General features: G+C 40.8%; 1 protein-coding gene across 1 annotated transcript in view; it reads left to right on the forward strand.

Annotated features, from left to right (window-relative positions):
• Positions 1-3,880: 3,880 nt before the first annotated feature.
• The window catches only part of LOC111599815 (adenylyl cyclase 78C), a 31,760-nt gene continuing 12,628 nt past the window's right edge, over positions 3,881-23,012 (forward strand). Inside the window, exons 1-3 of the mRNA XM_030224473.1 lie at positions 3,881-4,099; positions 22,184-22,685; positions 22,783-22,950. Coding sequence (XP_030080333.1) covers positions 4,062-4,099; positions 22,184-22,685; positions 22,783-22,950 — 708 coding nt within the window. The 5' untranslated portion in view covers positions 3,881-4,061. The remainder of the gene's footprint in view (positions 4,100-22,183; positions 22,686-22,782; positions 22,951-23,012) is intronic.

Raw genomic sequence — 23,012 nt, forward strand, 5'->3', positions numbered from 1 at the left:
ATACCAAAATTTAGTAACTAAGAATGATACCTAATTCTCAACACTGCCTTCACGCTTCTTGCTGACCTCGAATGTGTAAGTTGAGAAGAGTACTATCACAAAAGGCTGTTAAGAAAATATTTTCAGAGACGTTTACAGAACTGTAACATTAAGATAAATCTAATATAGCTGCGATATCATAAGAATATGTCTAAAATGCGAATCTTTCACATTCAGCGCATTTAAAATTAAAAAAAAAATATTTAATATTGAAGTTTTTTTTTCTTTATTTTATTAATAACAAATAATATAACAAATAATAATAATAAAAAATAATAACAAATTATAACATGTTATAGATAACTTTAAACAATTTCAAGCAATGGAAAAAAATTCTTTATTATTTTTAAAATTAATAAATTTCAGTATTTTGTATTGATTTAAACAGCTGACTTTTATATTCTCAAAAAGAAACACGTTTTGTATTTAAAATATATATTAAATTATTTTCAAGTGTGAATTAATATAATATAATTTCTCTTAATATCGAGCAAAGTCTCTTAAAAATGTATTTAGGTTTTCGAGTGCGTCAGCTTAGAATTAAATTCCACAGAATTTCTGCTCTCTCTTCCTCTCTCTCTCTCTCAGTAACTCGATGCTTTATGAATTGGATAAGAAATCAGGGAATTCAAGCGCCAAACTCTCGCTCATTAGTTATATTGATTTCATACCTAATGTCGGATGGATAAATTGTGTTCTGCTCAAGGTGTTGTTTGAGATTATCGCAAATAAATTCTTAAGATATCAAAAGCGATTCAAATTTCAGTTTTATTATTGCAAAACTTTGTAAAGTGAAAAGCAAATGTGAATCATTGATTTAAATTGTGCGCTTAACCGTTTATAGCGGCCACTGATAAGAATTTATTTATAAACATTTGCTGAATTATGCAGCAATTTACGTATTTTTATTGATCGCTTTCAAAAAATTTTAGCTATTTTTAACGCATTCATATGCCGTTGGGAGAAGAGTTCTCTGAGTATTTACACACATGTATAAGGAAATAAATATGTCTTCTAGTCCTTAGACCAGAGCCCACATAACATACATACTAATTGGAAGTTATTAACTCTGATCTATCGATATATCGCATCTTGAAAATATACCCCAATGTTCTTAAAAGCTTAAAGCCCTATATAGGCTTAAATATAATATGATATAAATAATTATAGTACATAATTAACTTTATTAGCAACCTCTTCCTCTTCTACAAAATTTGTATAAAATTATTGAACTTAAATACAATTTATAGTTTGATAAGATTTTTGTGAAAATGTGGAGAGCAGTTACAGCACTGAGTATTGAAACAGGGTTAGGGTATCTAGCAGTCAGCAGTTCCTATTTAGCTCTAGCACAACATGTAAAGTCTTGCTTATTGTAGGTTGAGCTTTTCAGCTCACAAATCAATAAAACCCTGCCATAGAATACATAGTTCCCTTTTATGGTGCATATTCTGGCCATAGCTTCGGGCACTGTCAGTGGCCGCATGGCAAGCGCAGGATAAATGCCACAGCAAGGATGAGGCACAACACAGTCCAGGCTCTTAGGTATGTTGCGCCACTCATAAACTTGTTACATTGTCAACCAGCTCGACGGAAAATGCGTGAAAGAAATTGCTTTCCGTGCCCTCGCAGCGCGCTCTGTCCGCCCGGACACCTTCCGCTTGACACGCTTTTTTCACGCAACAGGATGCAGATAAATCATGGTCGTGCTTTAAGGCATTCCTTTACGACTGCAAAGCGGTGCCCTTAAACGGTGCTTCATGGTGTGAGTGGTGTGAGTGTTACTGCCATGAAAAATTGCTTTAAAACGCCAACGGGCTAATAGACAGCCCCGTCAGAAATGCGATTACGCGTAAGTGCATCCTGCTGAAGCGCCTCAAATTGAGTTTTATGACTTAATAATGCGACAAGGCACAGAACACGGCCCTGCAATTAAGCGTAAATGTCGCTGACTGCTGGCTGCTGCCTGCTGGCTGCCGGCTGCTGGCAGCCACAAACAGCATCGCCAAGTGGCCACCAAGCTGCACGCACTGATTGAATTGCAGTTGATGTGGATGTTGCTTGGCTGGAAGTGTCGCCACAGGGAATACTGCGCGACTGCTGGTTGCTCTGCACATGAAAACGGATGCAAAATATTTCGCATTCGCAGTGCTTGCCACGCACAACAAAAAAAAAACAAACACACGCACACACACTCGCACACACCTATAGTTTCAAATGCTAAGGACTGCAGCCAAATCGCATTCCCTGTAAATAACCAACTACACAATACTCTACTCAATTAGAATGTCCTTTGTTCTTCTTCGTTTATAAATAAATTTGTCACTCTGAAACTGTAAGCACTTAGCAATTGCTCTCAAACTGTGGAGCTGTGGAAAGACTTGTTATGTTTCAGCTTGAAGGCGACTGAGAATGCTCGCACGACTTTGACCTATATTTTTAGCTTAATTAATTGAACTAATTTTGTTCCTTTTTTAATTTACCTGCAGCCTGCTGGGCGAGTGCTAAGATATGAGAATATGTTCAAAGTTCGAATTGCCTGCCTTCAATATTCCCCAATAAGTTTGCAACACGAATAGTGCACAAAATCAAATTATTTTTATTAAATTAAAGGCACAGCCTAAAGCTGTTTGTCTAGTCCTGCACAAAGTAACAAAACGAGTATATTGGCTTTGTGCCATCTCCGTCTGTCAGTCTGTGTGAATACAATTTGTACTCGTATGCTGTCTGATAAAGTGTTTATATATTTCGGGTGTCCCCTAATGAGAGAGAATCGATGATCGCAATATAAAATCTAATAGTAAAAGCACTTCTAGATGCAAATAAAAACTTGAAATTTGAAATATATCGTTGACTTAACTTGTGATCTCAGTATCAGTCAGGAAATTGGTAGCAAGCAAAACTCTATCAATCCAAATTTCACAAGAAGAATCCGAAAATAAAGTAAGAAATCAACCATGCTCACTGTAGGTGTGAGAAGTAAGAAAAATATATATACTTTACAATTTATAGATTGAATTATTTATATACTTTACAGTTTACAGTTTCATATCGATCACCGTTGATCGATAGATCTGCACACTAGGAGTACAACTTTGGAGCCATCTAGGCCCATTAAAGGAAAGGTTTTTACTCTGTGAAGCCAGCAGTTAAAGAGAGCCATAGATCTTAGACATGGGAAAGTAGTATTTAAATAATACTAGCATTTAGTATTAAAGAGTATTCTATATGCGATGTTAGGCATAGGCTGTCTGGTTTACTTGGCACTTCTTGCACACGCTTTTGCACTTGTCGTCGTTGATATACGAGTATTGCTTTGTAGAAACATTGTTTTTGTTGTTTTCTCTTTTTTCAGGCGAAGAGTTGTTGCTGTGGCTGTTAGTGGTGCTGCAAGGCCTGCTGTCGTGCTGGCTCTTGTTGTTGGCGACATGTAGTGGCAGCAACACTCGCCCCATTTCCACTTGAAATCTGTCAACTGCAACTATTTATTAAATTATATACTGGCATTGTTAAATGTGAATGGCTTGGCTAAGTGGGGGGCATGGGACAGACGGAGACAGAGACAGAGACAGAGACTGACACTGAGACTGAGAGTGTTCGAGGAACTCAGTGTTTCCGTTTCATAGTCCTACTGACAGCTTTTTGTGGAACTTAAAACATTTATAGACTCTCTATGTGACAGCCATTTTTCAAGTATTATGAAATATATCCGATTTCCTGTTTATTTGCTTACAGCTCGGCAAATCTCTGCAGGCCTCGCCCAAATCATGTAATAGACAACCTCATCTGCCGCTGCTCGACGTCGCTGTGCGGTATTAGGCAAATTGACAACACTTTAAAACGACTTTCAGCACCTTAAAGCCCGGCAAATATTGTCAAACTCGAGGATTCTCAACTGCTGCCAGCTGTCAGTTACTGGCATCCAAAAAAAAAACCCCCACTTGACGAGGAGTGGAAATCCACAAAAAACAGACACCAGGGCTTAGGCCGAAAGCAGAGCACCAGCCAAACAGTACAAAACAATGAACGCCGAGCAGGAAGAGGAACGTGTTTGCCTTAGGTGAGTTCGACACTGTCTGTGCGAGTGTGTGTGTGTGTGTGTGTATTAGATGTGTGGCTACCATTGTTGTTATTTAGCTGGCAATAATTTGACAATTTCACTAGACTTCACCTTGGCTTTGATTAAATTTGGCCATTCAATAAACATACAAATTGTAAGAGAAATAAGTCGATCTTTAAGTGAAGCTTCTGGTAGTAGAACTTGGGCCATTTCATTTCATTGACTATCTCTCTGCGCTGGCAACTAAATTGAATCATTTAATAGCTAAATACCGACATAAAAGATAAGCACTTGCCTGTAACATAAATCTGTTAATGGGCTGGGCAGAGCTGTTGCCCTTAACAGAGCGCACTTTATGTTAAGCGTAATGGGTTAACATAGAGACTCTGATGACAAACAGTGCGCGATTTATGTTAAATATAATGGGTTAACATAGACACACTGATGACACAATATGTTAGATAGAAAGAACAAAAAAAAAAGAAAGAACTTTGAACAGAACGACCATATTTCATAAAAATATCACATCCTAGTTAGAGTGAATTGCTTGCAACAGAAAAAAAATTAAAGTTTAATGAGCAGACTGAAACAGGATAGACCGAAATCAGTGTCGTCTATTAATACAGACCAAGTCATACGACATTCTTAGGTCAGCAATGTCTATTTGTACGCATTACACATTAAGTAAGAAATTATAATATCCCCGGCAAGCGTATAATAAACGTTTTAAGTTAATGTATTTAGGCGTTGTTTGTGACATATGGCCAGCGGCACAGTGGGCACGATAAATAAGTGTCCATTACACGCGCACATAATGCGAGATCAAGAAACTGCAGTTGCTGTCGTTTTCTAGTCGCTCTGCCGAGAAATTAAATATGATGGGAAGTCGCAGTGGTGTTTGTTCATCTATTAACATTAATCAATTAGATGCTGGCGACAGCAACAAGCTCCGAGACATAACAAAAATATTGTCGCAATGGCACTGTGAAAGGCTCACGAGCACAACAAAAGTGCCGACAGCAACAACAACAACAGCAACTATAAATGGAGCAACAGCAGCAACAAAGCGTTGCTATTCAATGTCAATCTCATATTTCAATTATGTTTTATAAATGGCAGCAGACAGACTGGCGGTGCTCTTTCTATATTGGTTGGTGTTTTGGCTGGGTCTCCTACTCGCCACTCGATGGCTTTATTGGGAAATGTGCTCAGAATTTAAAGCAAAACAGTCTTAAATAATCAGTTTCATTCCGGTTCATATCTCGGCATTGGCCGCCAAAAGTATGCAACAGAAATGTGCACGCTCGCTAAATTGCGCATACGCCCAGTTGTCGCTGTTAACTAACTGGTATTGAATAATAACAACATCTGAGCTGACAAGCGAACTGAACTTTAACCCAGTCCAATCGAAGACAAGGCAGACAGGCTGAGCAATTCAATTGAATAAATTATAGAGCTCAAGCAGCTGCAGAGGCTGCGGTGTCAGTCGTCTACTACTTAATTGTCCAAGTGTAGCTAAGAAGAAAAGTGAACTTTTCAGATTTCGCATGACGACATCTCGATTTCACAAACGCCCACAGCAGCTGCAGCTGCGAGCACCAGCAGACAGCAGACAGCAGCCAACAGCTCAAAACGTCGATTTGATTTTATGCTAATTTCTTTCAGCTATGCTAATTCTGTGGAGTAAACAACAAACTGCAAAGTCGAGAACAGCAGCTGGTTGATTGACTTGGCAATATCATAGAGTGACTTGCACTATTCAAAATTACAATGCCGACATAAACATTTTAGATCCCTATACTCTGACCATTCTATTCAAACTAGTTTAGTTAAAAAAAGTAACGTAAAAGTAAAGAATAAAGATTAGCAAAAATCTCAATTCAAGATCTTAATTTTGATCCACTTGAGTAGGGCACGCATGGAATTTTGCATTTAAAAAAACTAAAGAGAAAAAGCCTTGAACGAACACCCATTCAATTGCCCCGCACTGTATGCACAGGGTATATTACCGTCTAGTCTTGAACTGCTTGGCCTAGGTCCGTTTACAGCGCCGGCAACGAGTTTTGCTTTATGAAAGTGAATTTTGACTTAAGGGTAACTTTGCACAGGGTTTAGCGGCTCAACTGCTAGGCCGATTAAATGTCAGTTTGCATTAACGTAAGTTAAATAATATCGCTTATGCCACATAACTTTGCATAAAGTTCTTGAACCCAATTCATTTGCTTAGGTCGACCAGTTGCTGCCATCTGCCTTGACAGTTCGAGAGCTGCCTACGCTTATTGCAAATGTCAAAAATAAATTGAGGTTTTCCACATTTATTGCTCGATTGTTGCATCAAGATTTAAGAGACTTCAGAGCAATGGCAATTTATCAATTTTAATGTCTTTTGAATGGCCGACCAAATGCCTATTGCAAAGGACTGTTGTGTGGTGGTGCGCCTTATAAAGTGTCCACTTATACGGCTTATTGCCTTTTTCTTTTCGGCTTTCGGCTTTCGGCTTTCAAGAAGCTGTGAGTCGACCCAAACTCGACTGCGCACCACTTCAGCATTCAGTCAAACCAACAGACGGCGGCCAATGTAAATGCTTTGATTTAAGCGAAATAGTCCTTGGCAAAGGACATCAAAGCGCCCGACTTGGCTGCCTTGGCTTGTGGGCAACTTGAGCACATTTTATGCATAATAATGCGTAACACAAACAAAAAGGTTCAAACATGACTTTCTTATTCAAGCTGTACTCGCTTCTGGCCCAATCTTCTAGAGTTCCCGAAAACGTGTTAGCTGCCTTTCGACTAACTAATCCAAGCTGAAAATATAGTTATATATAGTTATAATATTTTCCTGTTCCCACTGCTAATGCGTGTTAAATATAAAAGGAATTATCTTTTGCGCGAATTGCAACAGAAAGGGTAAACCGGAACGTCCCCAATAGTCCCTTTCTTGTGTGTGCCGCTGAGTAATTTTTCTATTTTCTGCTTTATTGCGCCCTTTCAAATGCACACCCATGTTGACCAACGCAACAACATTAACCCAAATCCAGAAGATATACACACACTCCACGCACACACGCACAACTACAATGAGATTGGCCACTTTACCAAGTACTTCCACTCTCTCTTTCACTCACTATCTCTCTCTCGCTCTCTCTGGGTCAATGGCCGTGTGTAAGACGCCGTTTCGCCCGCTTGTCTCTTTCAGCGTTTTATTGTTTCGTCCTCCGACTTTTAGCTAAATGAATCAGCCGCACAGAAGTCAAGCAGAAACAAGAAAAAATTTCCTTTTTTTTTGCGAATTTGGCACCTGCTGCGTTTCCTGCGGCCATCATTTGGCAAGCATTTAAGCCTCTGCCGGAAATTAATTATGGCGACTCATCAACGTTATTTACATAAAATACATTAATTGTATACATATATATATATAGCTATATATATATGTATATATATATATATATATATACATACCTATACATTGCTCATTATGTTAATACGAGTTTCCTTTCGAGTTCATGGTTAAGAGTGAAAACGTGGAGAAATCGTATTAGGCTTGAGTAATCCAAAAATGGAAATATTTCTTATTTTTATCAGTATATTAAGTATTTCAATAAAATTAAGTAAGTTACAATTAGAAGAAAGCGACTGTCTGATACTCTTTCCCTTAAAATGTATTCAAATAAATAATATTTTCAAATATTAATATTTTCAGCACCTAAGGTTCATATAAGTCTATCTGCGGAGAAGTTAAATCTACTGATAATTGAAACTCAAAAGCACTAAAATTTTTTGTTTTATTTTCGATTTGCGTGGATAGGTTAGTTTTTATAAATCTCAACGATCTGCAGTAACTTAATTGTCCAAAACTTTGGAATATATTCCAAATTTCAAGACTCTAGCACCGTCTCTAGTATACCAGATACTTTGCTATCTAAACAGGTTATAGAAGGAGGTTTCCAATGGATAAATATGTTTCAAATTTCAAATCTCTAGCGTCAAAAGTGGTTATGAAATAAAAAGAAAAAAAAAACTATATACTATTTTTCCCTTTAGGAACAAAGTATAATAAATACTCGTAATAATAATACGCCCACAATATAGTCTATATATTGCCAATGCCAAGCTAAATGAAAATAGGTCTGTAGCATTCTTTTGTCTAACTAGAGGAACAATATTCAAATCGATTTGTCTCTGCTCACCTGTTTGTCCTATATTAAAGATATATATAATATTCTAAACTAGATATTTGCGCGTCAATCTTTCCATAGCATCGATATGTATATGTCACTCGATTCCATAACTCTGATACAGAGATTCTCTTAAGAGATTGTTCCACGTCTTGCGAGTCCTGCTGCAGTTGGGGTATTAACAAGTCGTACACACACTGACTGGAGCTAGAGCTGTCTTCATTTAAATTTAAATTAATTAAAGTGAAGCTTGAAAATGTTATTTAGCTCGTTCTCTTGGCTTTTCCTGCATGTTTGATTCTACGGTCAATTGTTACTGTTGCCTGCGTGGGGGGACATTCTTTGTTGGGATGTTCAGAAAATAGTTCGAAAACTATTTTTATGGGTTCTATGGCTGGGGTGTTTGAACCCCAGGCCTCATAGCTAGTTCAGTGCTTAGGGCAAATGGGAACAAGAAAATTAATTGAAATCAATCTTTATCGTCTCACAGAAGCACTTTATTATTGGCCGATGTAGTAGGGCACTTTTCGGCTGACTTCTTCCACATCCCACTCGCCACTTGCCACTATTGGCAGCTAGAGCTAATTATCTTTAAATATTTGTTTGACACTTTTAACCTAATGCAAGCCCAACACACTTGAGCCAGCCCAACCGCCTCTGCCCCGTTTCTGTGTTTGTGGTCGACACATGACTCAAGCTGATGCCACGCCCACCGCAGGCTAAAGCGCTTAATAAATAAAGTCAGCAGCTTGCGGAACATTGTTGTCATATCGATTGGAATTGGCCTTGCCTTAATTGTCGCTGTTGTTGTTGTAATTGTGGTTGTAATTGTGGTTGTTTTTATTGCTGCTCCTCCCGTTAGCTGATGCTCTTGTTGTTGTTGCTGACGTTGTTGTTGCCTAGCAGGGCATAATGCACAATTGAGAAGACAACGTTTCGCCTCGGGACCAAGCATAAATATGTCAAGTGTTAATTGCTGCCACTTAACGCAGACCACAAACTTAAACACACACAGACACACACACATACAGACACACATCTAGGTATTTATGAAAGCGGCATATAAATTTGACTTTAATCTACTTACGAGTAGCCAAGGCAGCCCAAGAGTTTGCAAGCCGCAGCACAAAATGTGGAAAGAAAAACAAACACAAGTCATAGAAATCACACACACACACGCACAACACACACACACACTTGTTACACACCCAATAATACGCTTTAACAAGTTGCTTATGGCCATAAATTCAACAAGCCAACAGAAGCTCATAAAAAGGGCCAATACCCTTCCGGCCCATAAACAGACTGGCTGGCTGGCTGGCAGCTTGGCTCACTAGCTGCTTGGTTGTCTGGCTGGATGAATTGCTAGCTGGCTGCTTGGCGACTTCGCAACTAACCCCAACAGCAGCTGCCTACATAAATAAAAGCGAACGTTGCAGACATGCCTTGACATTTCATATCATATCACCCACACACTCACACAGCACAGGTACACTCACACATGCATAGCAGCTGACAGGAAATTTCAATGAAAGAAGAATATCCTGCACAAAAAACACTAAACTGCACCCAGGCACAAGACGAGGCACAACTAATAACATAACTAACACGCATTGCCAGGGAGTGTGGGTGTGTGTGCGTGTGTGTAAGCGTGGGAGCAACAATGAGCTCTGAATAATGAGCTTATCAAACATATTTATCGACCAGCCAGCCAGCCAGCCAGCCAGCCAGCCCATTTCCTAGTTTAAATGTCTTACTATACATATATTGAGTCCTGGCTGATTGTTCTCAGTTCACTTCCTTTGGCTTCCTTTTGCCTTCTGACAGGTGAATTGTCACAGATGACAGCTAGAACCTCGCTGAAACTGATATGGGCAAATTGAAAACGTGAAGTATTTATATTAAAGATAAATAATAAAATAATAAAAATTATATTAAATATAAATAATCTATAGCAGAGCTTTAACAAAATTAATTTTCAGCATAATAATTAATTCAAAATATTTTTAATAGTCTGTAGTATGTGTTAAAATGTGAAATGCTTGCTCTATAAATTCTATAAGGCATATAAATCGAAAAGGAAATACTCTTGCCAGCCTTAGAAGTATCTTTTCTCTTAATAAAGAAAGGGGTAAGGTATATAAAGATAAATAATAATGTTGCTCCACTTGTGATAAACAAGAAATCATTTGTAGATCGTAGATCAAACTATTGAAGAACTCTACATAAACTCGAGCGGCAACTGAACCTTCGTTAATACGTGAAAGAGCTCAAAAATATATTTTGAGGGAGCTCAAAAATATATTTGATATCGAGACTAAGACAATGTTTTGATCACAGAATATTTATATACAAAAGTATGCTGGTGCCTATTTTGAGATCTGGAATATAAATGTCACCAACAACTCAGACTCAAAACTAGCAAAAACTTCAGAGTACCCTTGGGCCGAAAACATAATAAACAAGTAATTAACAACACTTCCCTTCAAAACAGTACTTGCACCCTAACATTTTGCCACATGATTGTGCTACAGAAAAAGACGCAACAGACTTGAGAGGATGTACGCAACGCACTTGCCAAATGGTTTCATGTAACACTCAGCTTAAATTTGATATGGTCCCTCACCCAGTCTAATATCAGCCCACACAATACTCAAAAAAAATTTAGAATATCAATAAGAGTCGGTTAGAAAAGCATAATTGTTGCAAAAAAAACTCACAAAGAATAAATTTAATTACAGAGAAAAAGTAGCTTACCTTTGTCGCCCCATGCCTCATCTACTGTTTACTCGGCTCAGAGGCTACAGGTTGCTGCAAGCTGTTAACAGTTAGCTGTTTGAATTTGAAATCGTATTTATAATTAGAGAGCACGAGAACAGTTACTCAAAAATACAAAACTGAACGAAATGTTGCCTAAGCAAACGGCCAACAGATTTCTCGCTCTGACGCTTGCCCACTGAGAACTGTAACTGCTGTTTCATATGTGAGTGTCATATTTCATATTTGATACTACTTGGTTATATATAAATATATAAATAAATATATGTGTGTATTTGAAGCCCATGCTATAGACAGTCAATGGCGCTTTTGGCGCTCAGTTGCCAAACGCCAGTTCGATGTGAAAGACGCGGCATAAGCGCAGAGCGTTCGCCTAAAATGAAACAGAAATAAATATACATCGAATTCACATATATAGATATGTAGATAATACCAAATTTGCTGGTCAAATAAAGTAGTGCGAGTCGAAAGTTAGTTCCCAAAGCCCAGCCTCAGTCATATGAGTCAGTTGCGAAACTAGATTCGGCTTGCGGACAGCTGCTCCGCAGAATGAGCTCGGAGCCAACTCAGTCATCATCATTAAATCATGGCCAACGAAAAATCGAATACCAGGGCAGCGAATCGATTTTGTGTTTTGAATATTGTTGCGCCATTATCAACGCATTTATATAAGTGATAATTATATTAGACGTTTATCTCGCCCTCGCGCGGCTCGCTTGATAAACAACGCGTTTCTGTTCTCTGCGCTGGGCTCCGTGTTCCGTGCTCTGTGCTCTGTGTTTATCTTTCGGATTACTCATCCGAAATCAGCGACAAAAAAAAAAAAAAAAACAAAATAGAGGTAACCAACTGGTTTAGTCCGCAAATACAATGCAGCTTTCAGAGTCAGTCGAGTTTCGTACGCATGAAAATCCACTCAGAAAACGTGCTAATCGTATATGAAAAGAAAAAGAAAAACAACTTAACCGATGTGTGCTATGTGATATCGCGTCTGTCGAATTAAGCTAACAGGTGTGCGAAGATTCCCAGCAACAATGCCAAACACTCGCGAAAACCAATATGCCCAATAAAAGCCGATTGTGCTTATGAGAGGAGTGTTAAAAGCGTCAACTTATAAACTGAAAATTCACACGTATCACCAGCCAGTTAGGAAAGCATTTAATTGTTGCTAAAAGACTTGGGTTTCATTTGGCTCAAATTGTGAACTCCTAGATATTATTACATATTATTTATCTGATGCAATCAACTCGAGTGTTATCTACATTAATCAAACCTGAACTGCGAGTCGATCGCATTATCCAACGTTTGTTTGCCCCATTTGCCAAATGGCAGCTGATAACGGCCATATAATGTAGCCAGCCAGACACAAATACAAGAGCCAAAACCCACAGTAATGGGAAGTTCGTAGCGCCTAGAAAAGTACTATATAATAGCGCACTAACCACAGAAAGAAGCTAAAAATAGACCGCATTTCGCTCAGCTATAATTATTTTTGTATTTTGATAAACTTCCATAAACTTTTTAGCAACTTTTTCAGTTGCAAATTTCATCAGCGGCTTAAGTAACTCACAAAACCCAAAAGAAGAGAGAGCCAAAATTGTATTTAAAAGTGCGAGAAATAAATATGATTATATTTTATTTTACAAGCAGCTGCCAGCATTTGCAAAATTTAATTTTGTGGCCCACATATGTAGTATTTACACACATAGACATATCCATCCATAGATACATGGTCCTGGCTGCTGCGACTTATTGGAATTTTTCTGTTGCGTCTACAGTTTTCGAGGCAGCATTTCGCTATGCCCAAAAGTATGCTACGATTTCTATACATGACGCATATGAATGAGCCTGCTTGTGTGTGTGTGTGAGTCAGTGTGTGTGGGTGCAACCGTGTGTGTCTAAATGCTAATTTGAATAATGACAACGACATCAACGCGGCATTTTCTAGTTGTTGACTGTCATCGCCGTCTCTGCTTTGCTTTACCTCTGCGCCATTGTGACTTTGACTTGAATATACTGCATAGAATATTAGATCGAATTTACCGCTAGACGAGCGAGTAAATGATATAGGTGCCTCCCCACAAATGACAACACATCTTCAACTTTCACATTATCCCTACATATTACTCTATATATAAATATATGTACTTATACATATGTATACATATAACTATGCATATGTATAGTTTGATATACATATACATATACATATATATACACATATACATATACATATACATATACATATACAATTACATATATATATACATATACATATATATGTATACAAATACGTATACATATACATATACATATACATATACATATACATATACAAGTTAACTTATAACACTTAGTTAGCTTATAACACTTAATATAAGGTATTATTCAACACTTATTATCGGGTGCTAGACAAGTTAAGGAACAGCCCTGGCAAGAGCAACTCTACTTACGCCGGTGAGGCTATGATTTGTAAAAATATAGATCAGTCTCGTGTTTTAACTCGTACTGATAGGACATGCTAAAAATTGGTGTCATATAAGTAAAACTAAAAATAGTGAATATAATAAGAAAAACCAATAAAATTAACTGTTTCGATTATTCAAAAAAGAACAATTAAAAGCAGGGTTAAAAAGCGTTCTTCCAGTAAACCGCTTAAATAAATATTCACTCCGTCATTTGCTCGTTAAATGGCTTATTTCATTGTCTGAGCCCGAGGCCAGCAATAAGAGGCACAGTCGCCTCTCAACCTAACTTTCAGTCACCACAGGACTGGAAACCATATAATTGGCGCCCAACTAGTGGTCGGACTCCACAACCAACAACAATTAAGACAGCAGCGCGGGAGCTGCAATTGACAGATCTTATAAAGGGATTTTTTTTTTTGTTTTGTGTTAGTTGAATCTTGTAAGTGGATACTCTAGCCAAAATTTTTCTTCAAACACAAAAAGTGTTAAAATTTATTTTATAAAAAAATACCTAGGACTAGCGAGTATTTTATATTGCAATTGCATGTAAAAAAAAAAAAAAAAAATTAATGATCAGAACCAAGTGAGAGTGACTACTTTGGGAATTTTAGTGGCAGCAATTGATCATTCAGATCGTCAATAAAATTACATTGTGTTACTTTCTGTGTGTCTGAAGTTGTGCATGCAGTTCTCGTAGTTCAGAGCTGTGACGTAATTCGACCCATCTTCTGACGGCCCGTTTTATTTTTCGCGACCACTGACCTGCGCATGTCTCGGTTCAACCAATATAGAAACCCTCGCAGGCAGTCTAGCGACTCAGATTCCGACTGTGTAGTTCCCCCACCATCAGGTAGAATGGATGCAGATCAGCTTACGGAAATAATAAGGACGGCTACTAGCAAAGCTTTAGCCGAACAGGCCGCTGTAAACCAGCAGAGGGAACATGTATTAACTCAACGAATTAATGAGTTAGCTGAACAAATAGCGGTAGCAAACGTTGCCGCCCCACAAGTAGTAGCGTATGCTGCTATAGGAATTAGGAACGATATTCACTGTGACGAGCCACTAGATGCCGTCAAATGCTTACCTGAGTTTGCAGGGGTACAGGAATCGTATGTATCTTGGAGGCAGGCAGCATTAGCCACTTACGAGATCTTCAGACCGTATAATGGCAGTTCTCGTCATTATCAGGCCGTCATCATCATAAGAAGCAAGATTAGGGGCCCCGCAGACGCGGTGCTAGCCTCATTTGGTACTGTGCTGAATTTTGATGCGATAATAAATCGCCTAGATTTCACATACAGTGATAAGAGACCAATTCATGTCATTGAACAAGAATTAAGTACCTTGAGGCAAGGTGGCCTGTCCCTGCTTCAATATTATGATGAAGTAGAGAAGAAACTCGCTCTTCTCACAAACAAAGTTAATATGTCATATGAGCCGGCTTTAGCAAAGGGCCTATGTGAAAAATTCCGCGACGATGCGTTGCGTGTGTTCATATCGGGTCTCAAGCGCAGTCTAACAGATGTGCTCTTTGCAGCAAAGCCCAGAGATCTGCCTTCAGCGCTAGCTCTCGCGCAAGAGGTCGAGTCGAATCACGAAAGGTACTCATTCGCGGCTAATTTTGCAAAAAGTCTTGAAGACAAAGAGCGCAAGCCGCATGCAAAAGCGCAGGGTCACCAATATGAGAGGTATTCGCATCAAGCCGAAAGACAAGCTAGCGGTACAAAGAATCCGCACTTTAGCAAGCAAAACAGGGCCCCATTTCGGACTGACCCACGAAGCACCAGGCAGCACAACAATAATGGCGCACCAGTGCCCATGGAGGTCGATCCTTCCTTTTCAAGGGTAATGCAGCCCACTCAGGCCCTTGCTTACGCGAACAAGAAGCACCCCGCATCTGACCGCACAGGCGGTCTGAGAAAGCAGCAAAGGTTGAATCACGTCACGCAAGGCGCGGGACAGGGGGCAGAGGTGTGTGCTGATGCTGCCTCCAGCGCAGCGGCACAAATCAATAACGTTACTAGTTATAACTCTGATGCCCTTAATTTTTTAGGAGTAAATCCCTTCTACCCGTCATCAGACGAAGAGTAGGAGGGACTCACATGCAATTCCTCATAGACACGGGCGCGGCCAAGAATTTCATTCGGCCACATAAAGGGTTGAAAGGCGTCCGCTCGGTAGAGTCCCCCTTCAAAATTCACTCCATTCACGGCGAGACACAAATTACACACAAATGCTTTGTTTCAATGTTTGGGTTAAAAGCAACTTTTTTTATTCTGCCGGACTTATCAACCTTTGATGGGATTATAGGCCTTGACCTGCTAAAGCAGGCATCTGCTTCGCTTTGTTTAGCTTCAGGACAACTTAAGTGGGGCACGGAGGTCGAACCAATCACCTTCCACAAATGCAAAAATGTAAATTTCACAAATGTAGACTGTGCAGACGCATCCCCATTAGTTAGAAGTTCTTTTTTGAAAATGCTGAAGACCAGACAAAAGGCCTTTGCAGACCCAGACGAGGCGTTGCCGTATAACACATCAGTCGTGGCTACCATTAGGACTACAGACGAGCAACCGATCTATGCCAAGCTTTACCCATATCCAATGGGAGCGGCTGATTTCGTTAATAAAGAAATCAAAGATCTACTAAAGAATGATATAATTCAAAAGTCCGTCTCTCCCTACAATAACCCAATATGGGTAGTAGACAAGAAGGGCACTGATGAAGCGGGCAATAGGAAAATGAGGTTGGTAATGGACTTTCGTAAACTTAACGAAAAAACCGTGCCGGACAAATACCCTATGCCAAATATATCAATGATATTGGGGAATTTGGGGAGAGCCAAATTCTTTTCAACATTAGACCTCAAGTCTGGTTATCACCAGATCATACTCGCTGAACGCGACCGTGAAAAAACCTCTTTCTCTGTGAACGGGGGGAAATACGAGTTCAAAAGACTCCCCTTTGGATTAAAGAATGCAGCAAGCATCTTTCAAAGAACCATCGACGACATACTGCGAGAGCAGATTGGCAAATTTTGCTATGTTTATGTCGATGACGTAATCATCTTTTCAGAAGATGAGGAATCCCACATTAAACACGTGGATTGGGTCCTAAAAAGCTTACACGAAGCAAACATGAGGGTCTCCGTCGAAAAGTCACGTTTTTTTAAGAAAAGCGTGAACTTTCTTGGTTTCGTAGTCACCAGCACTGGCACCACGACGGATCCTGAAAAGGTTAGGGCAATACAGGAGTATCCAGAACCAAAAACGCTGTTCGAGGTTAGATCATTTCTAGGCCTCGCAAGTTATTACAGATGTTTCATTAGGGACTTCGCCGCAATAGCAAGACCCATCTCGAATATCCTGAAGGGTGAAAATGGAACAGTCAGTAAGCATAGGTCCAGAAATATAAAGGTTCAATTCTCTGAAGTGCAGCAGAGGGCATTTCAGAAGTTGCGCGATATTTTGTCATCCGAGAATGTAATGCTCAGGTACCCCGATTTTAAGAAGCCATTCGATCTAACGACCGATGCTTCGGCTCACGGCATAGGTGCAGTTTTGTCTCAAGAGGGTCGTCCTATAACAATGATTTCAAGAACATTGAAGGACAGTGAGGTTAACTATGCAACCAATGAGAGAGAGTTATTGGCCATTGTATGGTCACTTGCCAAATTAAGGCACTATTTGTATGGGGTGAAAGACATTAATATCTTCACTGACCATCAACCCTTGACCTTCGCAGTTTCGGAATCTAATCCAAATGCGAAAATCAAAAGGTGGAAAGCGCGCATTGACGAGTCTAATGCACGTATCTTCTATAAACCTGGCAAGGACAATCTGGTTGCGGATGCCTTGTCAAGACAGCAGCTCAACGCTATAAATGAGCAAGAAATTGAGTCCTGCGCTGCAACGATCCACAGTGAGGTATCTCTCACCAACACCATTGAGACGACAGACAAACCCTTGAACTGTTTTCAAAACCAGATAGTGCTAGAAGAGGCGCGTTTCCCCTTAAAACGAAGTTTTATTCTTTTTGGAAATAAGAAACGCTACTTGATCAGCTATACATGCGTCGAATCGCTGCTAGACGAGCTCGAAGATGTAGTCTCACCCAAATGCGTAAATGCTCTCCACTGTAATTTACACACGCTTGCAATGATACAAGATGCATTGGTGCGAAGATACCCAGCCACAAAGTTCTGGCATTGCAAAAATCGCGTAGTGGACATATTTGCGGTTGGAGAAGGAAGGGAAATCCTCACAGTCGAGCATAATAGGGCCCATAGGTCTGCACAGGAAAATGTTAAGCAGGTACTCTCAGAGTACTACTTTCCACGGATGGCAAAAATTGCCAAGGAAATAGTACAAAACTGCAAAACATGTGCTAGGGCTAAGTATGATAGACACCCCAAAAAACAAGAGCTTGGAGAGACACCGATCCCCTCACATGTAGGAGAGATGTTACACATAGACATTTTCTCCACTGACAAGAAATACTTTCTCACTTGCATCGACAAGTTCTCTAAGTTTGCTATCGTCCAACCGGTCGCTTCAAGAACCATTGTGGATCTGAAGCCAGCCGTAATGCAACTTATGAATTTTTTTCCAAAAGCCAGATCCATTTACTGTGACAATGAACCGTCATTGAATTCAGAGACCATCATGACTATGCTCACAAACAACTATGGGGTCAGCATTTCAAATGCACCACCATTGCATAGCATATCGAATGGACAGGTTGAGCGCTTTCACAGCACTCTGTTAGAGCTAGCCAGATGCCTAAAGATCGACAAAGGCATAAATGACACCGTAGAAGTCATTTTACTGGCCACAACCGAATACAATAAGTCGATCCATTCGGTCATCGACCAGAGACCAGTTGATGTGGTTCAGGCGCACTCTGATGAGCCACAAGAGAAGATAGAAGAAAAGATCAGAAACGCTCAGACGACGCTCAGAGCTAGGGAGAACGCAAAGCGGCAGAATAGAGTCTTCGATGTTGGTGACAAGGTTTTGGTCAAGTCCAACCGACGGCTCGGAAACAAACTCACACCTTTATGTGTCGAGAAGGCCGTGGAAGCAGACCTGGGGACCGAGGTCCTCATTAAAGGAAGGGTGGTCCACAAGGACAACCTAAGATGACTCCCTTGTTTTTTTTTATTACACCTTTTATTATAAGCCGCTAGGCAATTTAGAATAAGTTAGATATAGTTTTTCAATTTACCTTTAGCCACTTGGCATAATTTTTATAAAACAATTTGGTGGCGGGTACACCCGATGCCGGTCATTTAGAGTAGATTAGGTCCACTGAAATGCGACTAATGAATGCCAACAGTAGACGGATAGAAGTAAACACTGAGGTTCAAGACCAGCTTAACCAGTTAACATTTGCTGTCAATGGAATTCTCGGGATAGCCAAAACTCACAAATTGATTTATTTATTTGAAACACTGAAACACTGTCCAGAAACAGAATGCGGACGATCGAGTTGCAAAGTTTAATGCTTGCTATTACTCTCGCGAAGGCTCATTGTTAGCCCAAACATTTTGGACTCCTCAGATTTAAAATCAATTTGGCTAGAGGAATCCATCAACACTATACATTTTATAACCAAATTCCCAAAAATTAAAAAAGCCTGCAGAAAAATTACGATTTATCCTGTCGTCCACAAGAACCAGCAACAGCTCTATTCGCCCCATAGTTGGATGCTAAGCCAGAACCACAGCATGCAAATCTACAAGCGGAATCGTTGAGGAAACCCCCTTGTTCACGGCACCACCACCAACAGTAGAAGCTCATCAGCCAGCAACAACTAACGAACTCTTCGCGGCGGCAGAGCCAAGCGACTCTTCATCCATACTAGAACCAAGTCAAGAAATCCCCAAAACACCGCCAACTGCATTAATTCAAGAAGTTTCACAGCCACAGGTTGCTCCAACCGCTGCCCATCTCTGTCGACACCTGCCACGGCTGCCGGCTCATCCTCATCCTCATCGGCAGCGGCGTCACGTCAACTGCAGCTGCCGGCATTGTCGGCAGTTGCCGCACGGCAACAGCAGCTACTGCTGAACGGCTCTCTGAAGAGCAAGACGAAGACATTTCCTGCGTATCGAGCATCGGTGCGCAGCGAGAGCGACGACAAGGAGTACAGGGCGGCTAGCAGCAGCAGCAACACGATACCGACGACGGGCAAAAGTCGGCCAAGATCAGCGGCAAGAACTGTAACAATCTGCTGCACAACGCCGGCAATAAGCTAAGCGTGAGCAGCAACTCCTTCGGCCTATACGCAGCATCTGGCATCATCGCCCAAGAGCCCTGTCTCCAGCAACGGCCATCTGAACAAATACTGCCTGACGGACTTGACGCGCCGCAAGGCCGAATTCAATCGCCAGCTGAGCGCGCCGACAGACTACACACATCACTCGTCCAGTAACGGCTCATAGCATCGCTGGAGTGGTGGGACACAGTCATCACGGCCATCACGGGCACGTGCACGGCCAGTCATCGACGGCGCCAGCCACACTCAAGTCGCTGCAGCTGCACAACTTTGGTATGCATCATCCGATGCCAAGGCCCACGTCCACGTCGTGCACCAACAGCTTCAACAGACGCCACATACGTAGGCGCAAGAGCAAGCTTAGTAAGCGCCTGCTGAACGGCGATAGCGAAGAATCAGTACGCTGCTCATACTGCTCCGTATTGAATGTGAATGAGAACGACTTGCGGATTTCATTCGAGAACACCTGCACCGACTCGCTGGTCACCGCTGCTAATATGCGACCAAGGAACCGAAATGGTGCACTTTGATGATGTGTCGTTGTACGGCACTCCGAAAGAGGAGCCATATGCTGTACTTTAATCTGCATTGGCCTCACTCTTTGGTGGATCATCGACGCAAAGAAGTCCGCGAAGCACTTGCGAGGAGTCGTCGCTGGAATTGGGTCGGTCGAGGACGACCTTACACTTGAGGGGGGGGTAGTTAACTTATAACACTTAGTTAGCTTATAACACTTAATATAAGGTATTATTCAACACTTATTATCGGGTGCTAGACAAGTTAAGGAACAGCCCTGGCAAGAGCAACTCTACTTACGCCGGTGAGGCTATGATTTGTAAAAATATAGATCAGTCTCGTGTTTTAACTCGTACTGATAGGACATGCTAAAAATTGGTGTCATATAAGTAAAACTAAAAATAGTGAATATAATAAGAAAAACCAATAAAATTAACTGTTTCGATTATTCAAAAAAGAACAATTAAAAGCAGGGTTAAAAAGCGTTCTTCCAGTAAACCGCTTAAATAAATATTCACTCCGTCATTTGCTCGTTAAATGGCTTATTTCATTGTCTGAGCCCGAGGCCAGCAATAAGAGGCACAGTCGCCTCTCAACCTAACTTTCAGTCACCACAGGACTGGAAATCATATAATTTACATATACATATACATATACATATACATATACATATACATATACATATACATATACATATACATATACATATACATATACATATACATATACATATACATATACATATACATATACATATACATATACATATACATATACATATACATATACATATACATATACATATACATATACATATACATATACATATACATATACATATACATATACATATACATATACATATACATATACATATACATATACATATACATATACATATACATATACATATATATATGTATATATATACACATACATACATATATGAATAGTCTTATACAAATATATACTCAACCTATACCTACATTAATATATGTAACTTTAGTTCAATTTAAATGAACTTGTTCATGTTCATCCTAGTGCAGTTGACTAATCAGTTCATGAGCTCAAGCAGTAGTTCAATAGAACGATTAGTTCATAACAAGCTAAATAACACTTGATAATAATAAGTCGAATATTTAATCTATTGAATCTATTGAATAACTGAGCTCATAAGTCGTTCATTTTGTTGGCACGCTCAATTAAACTTGTTCTCAAAGGCACGAAAAGTAGTTCCACATGCTGAAGCTGGGAACGGGTATTCCATAGTCGGTCACAGCCCAGTTTCTGTGCATTCTTAAACATGGTTTCCTTTGGCAACGTTTGCTTTGCTGAATATCTATTTCTATCGCATTGCACTTCAATTTTCACTTAGTTTGATGACATGTTCATGTCCGGGCTTACGAATGGAAAACTAACAGATGCTAATTTCGGGAAAACTTTACACTTGTGTTAATCATTTTCCACGGACAGGCTATTCAGTCAGTCCGTGAGGTGCTTTCCTTTATGAGGGCCGCGCTCAGGCAGACGTGGCAAATGGCTTCACGCCTCGTCGGAAATGTTGGCGCTTGGAGACCATTTATATTTGTGCCTGGCTCGAACTTGATTGTGAGTTACAGGGAAAATGTTTGCATTCATTAGATGTGGCGCCGCCTTGAAAGGCCCAGAAAAAGCGAACGTGTTCGGTCCCAGCAATCAGACTCGGCTCACGCAAGCAGAATAAAATCGTTGACAACTTCAAAGCGCAAATTGAAAGTTAAAGCTGCAACATGATGATGATGATGATGATGATGATGAGGCTATGCGAGCCCCTCCTTCAGGCTTCTTTATCAATAAAAACCACTCAAAATATTTACTTTTTGCAGAACCGCCGACGAGCAGGAACAGGAACAGGAACAGAACAAGGAGCAGGACCAGAAGCAACAGCGCAACATGGACGACGATGACGACAAGCTGGTCTCGGACGAAGTGCATCTACGGCAACTCAGCTCAACGCCAGCCTCGGCCTTACAGCAGCGCCGCCAAAGCAACAGCGTGACCCGGTCCGCTCCACCGGAGCTGACACAGCGTGGCCCGACCTTAAAGGAGCCGGAGAAGGAGGCGGAGCAGGGCGTGGTGCTGCGACGGGCCATCGAAAAGGGGGCCATTACCTTGGCACAAATAGACGATCTAAGACTGGAGAGCGACGACGACGTCGACGACGACGACGAGGACGGCGAGGATGACGTGAACAACTACGACGATGTTGACTGCGGCCAGGGCTTGAGCAATCCCGCAGCGCAGACCACAAATGATGAGCAGATTACAGCCACAACAATGGCAACTACAGCCACAACAATGGCAGCTACGGCCACAGCAGCAACAGCAGCAACAACAGCGCCAACAGCAGCAACAACAGCAGAGGTAAGCGTATTGTGTGGAGGCACTTAGGGCTAATTAAAAGCTAAACTGAAACAAAAAACAGCAGGAAGCAGCCACTGGCAGAACGTGTACGCCAACCACTCTGGATATGTCCAAAATACCACGCCTGCCCGGCGACGGGGCACAGATGGACGACAGCGGCGACCTGCCCCATTCGCTGCAAGCCTCCACAGCATCAATTTTATCCAATTTGCGCAAGAAACAGCAGGCAATGCTCGCAGTCGGCGGCGGCAGCGGCAGCGGCAGCGGCTGCGGCGGTGGCGGTGGCGTCGG

This window comes from Drosophila hydei, unplaced genomic scaffold (genome assembly GCF_003285905.1).
Source record: "Drosophila hydei strain 15085-1641.00,03,60 unplaced genomic scaffold, DhydRS2 tig00000001-arrow-pilon, whole genome shotgun sequence".
NCBI classification, from domain to species: Eukaryota; Metazoa; Arthropoda; class Insecta; order Diptera; family Drosophilidae; genus Drosophila; species Drosophila hydei.